At 66.1% G+C, this 1067-nt stretch overlaps 1 protein-coding gene across 1 annotated transcript in view; it reads left to right on the forward strand.

Annotated features, from left to right (window-relative positions):
• Positions 1-1067, forward strand: part of CA5A (carbonic anhydrase 5A) — a 24497-nt gene extending 23430 nt beyond the window's left edge. The window contains exons 6-7 of the mRNA XM_029926096.1: positions 26-306; positions 504-1067. Coding sequence (XP_029781956.1) covers positions 26-157 — 132 coding nt within the window. The 3' untranslated portion in view covers positions 158-306; positions 504-1067. The remainder of the gene's footprint in view (positions 1-25; positions 307-503) is intronic.

Below are 1067 nucleotides of genomic sequence, written 5' to 3' on the forward strand. Positions count from 1 at the left end.
CTCACCCCGCGTGCTGCCGTTGCAGCTGGCCGCCTTCCGCGCGCTCCTGGCCTCGGCGCCGGGGGAGGAGGAGAAGGCGATGGTGAACAACTACCGTCCGCGCCAGGCCCTGATGGACCGGGAGGTCCGCTCGTCCTTCCCGGCCGCGAGGCTCTGAGCGCGTCACGCCCACGTCTCGGGGAGGAGGCGCTGCGCCCCAGGCTCCGCGGTCTGGTCCGCTCTCACCTCCGAAGTTAGAGAGAAAGAGATCATTGTGCCGCTCAGTGGACCAAGGAACAGAAATCACTTCAAAGAAGCTTAAGCAGGGTAGGGAACGGAAATCCCGGACGCGGGGTGTCTCGGGGCCGGCGGCAGCGCCCCAGCCAGCACCCGCTGACCGAGGTCACCCGCCCAGCCCCTGGCGGTCCGTCCTTTCTTCTCTCCGCTTCTCCACTCTCATGGCTGCCCCGTGCTTCCCCGGCGACACAGAGACTGGGACCCACGTGAGTCTTTTCTGCCCCCAGATTCCCACGTTGTGCCAATGTCCTGGGGCTGCTGCACAAATGACCACAAACCAGAGGGGCTGGAACAACAGACATGCGATGCCCTCAGTCCTGGAGGCGAGAAGCCCACGTTCAAGGCGTGGGCGGGACTGGGTCCCTCGGGGGGCTCGCGGGAGGCCCCACTTGCGGGCTGGCCCAGCGCCTGGAGGCGGCCGTCTTCCTCGGCCACGCCCCCCCTCCAGCTGCAGAGCAGGGGGCTACGCGGTGTCTATTCAGCACGTGCTGCCTCACGGCCGTCCTGGAAGGCGCACAGCGGATTCTCCCTTGGGTTCTAATTGTGCTGACACACAACGACGTAAGTGACCATCTGACCCACGTCTGAGGGAACAGTCCTGTGCTTTGCGGCGCGTCCGTGAGGTTGTGCAGCCGTCCCTTCCGCCGTGTCCCCGTCTGTGGTTCTCATAAGGCCGGAGCTCTGCCCCCGGACATGCTCCCCACCCCCCCCAGCCCCGGGCAGCCACCACCCCGGCATCCGGCTGGCCCTGGGGTCTGGACGGCTCTAGGAATAAAGTATAAATGGAGTCA

The sequence above is a fragment of the Suricata suricatta genome, chromosome 16, assembly GCF_006229205.1.
Source record: "Suricata suricatta isolate VVHF042 chromosome 16, meerkat_22Aug2017_6uvM2_HiC, whole genome shotgun sequence".
NCBI lineage: Eukaryota > Metazoa > Chordata > Mammalia > Carnivora > Herpestidae > Suricata > Suricata suricatta.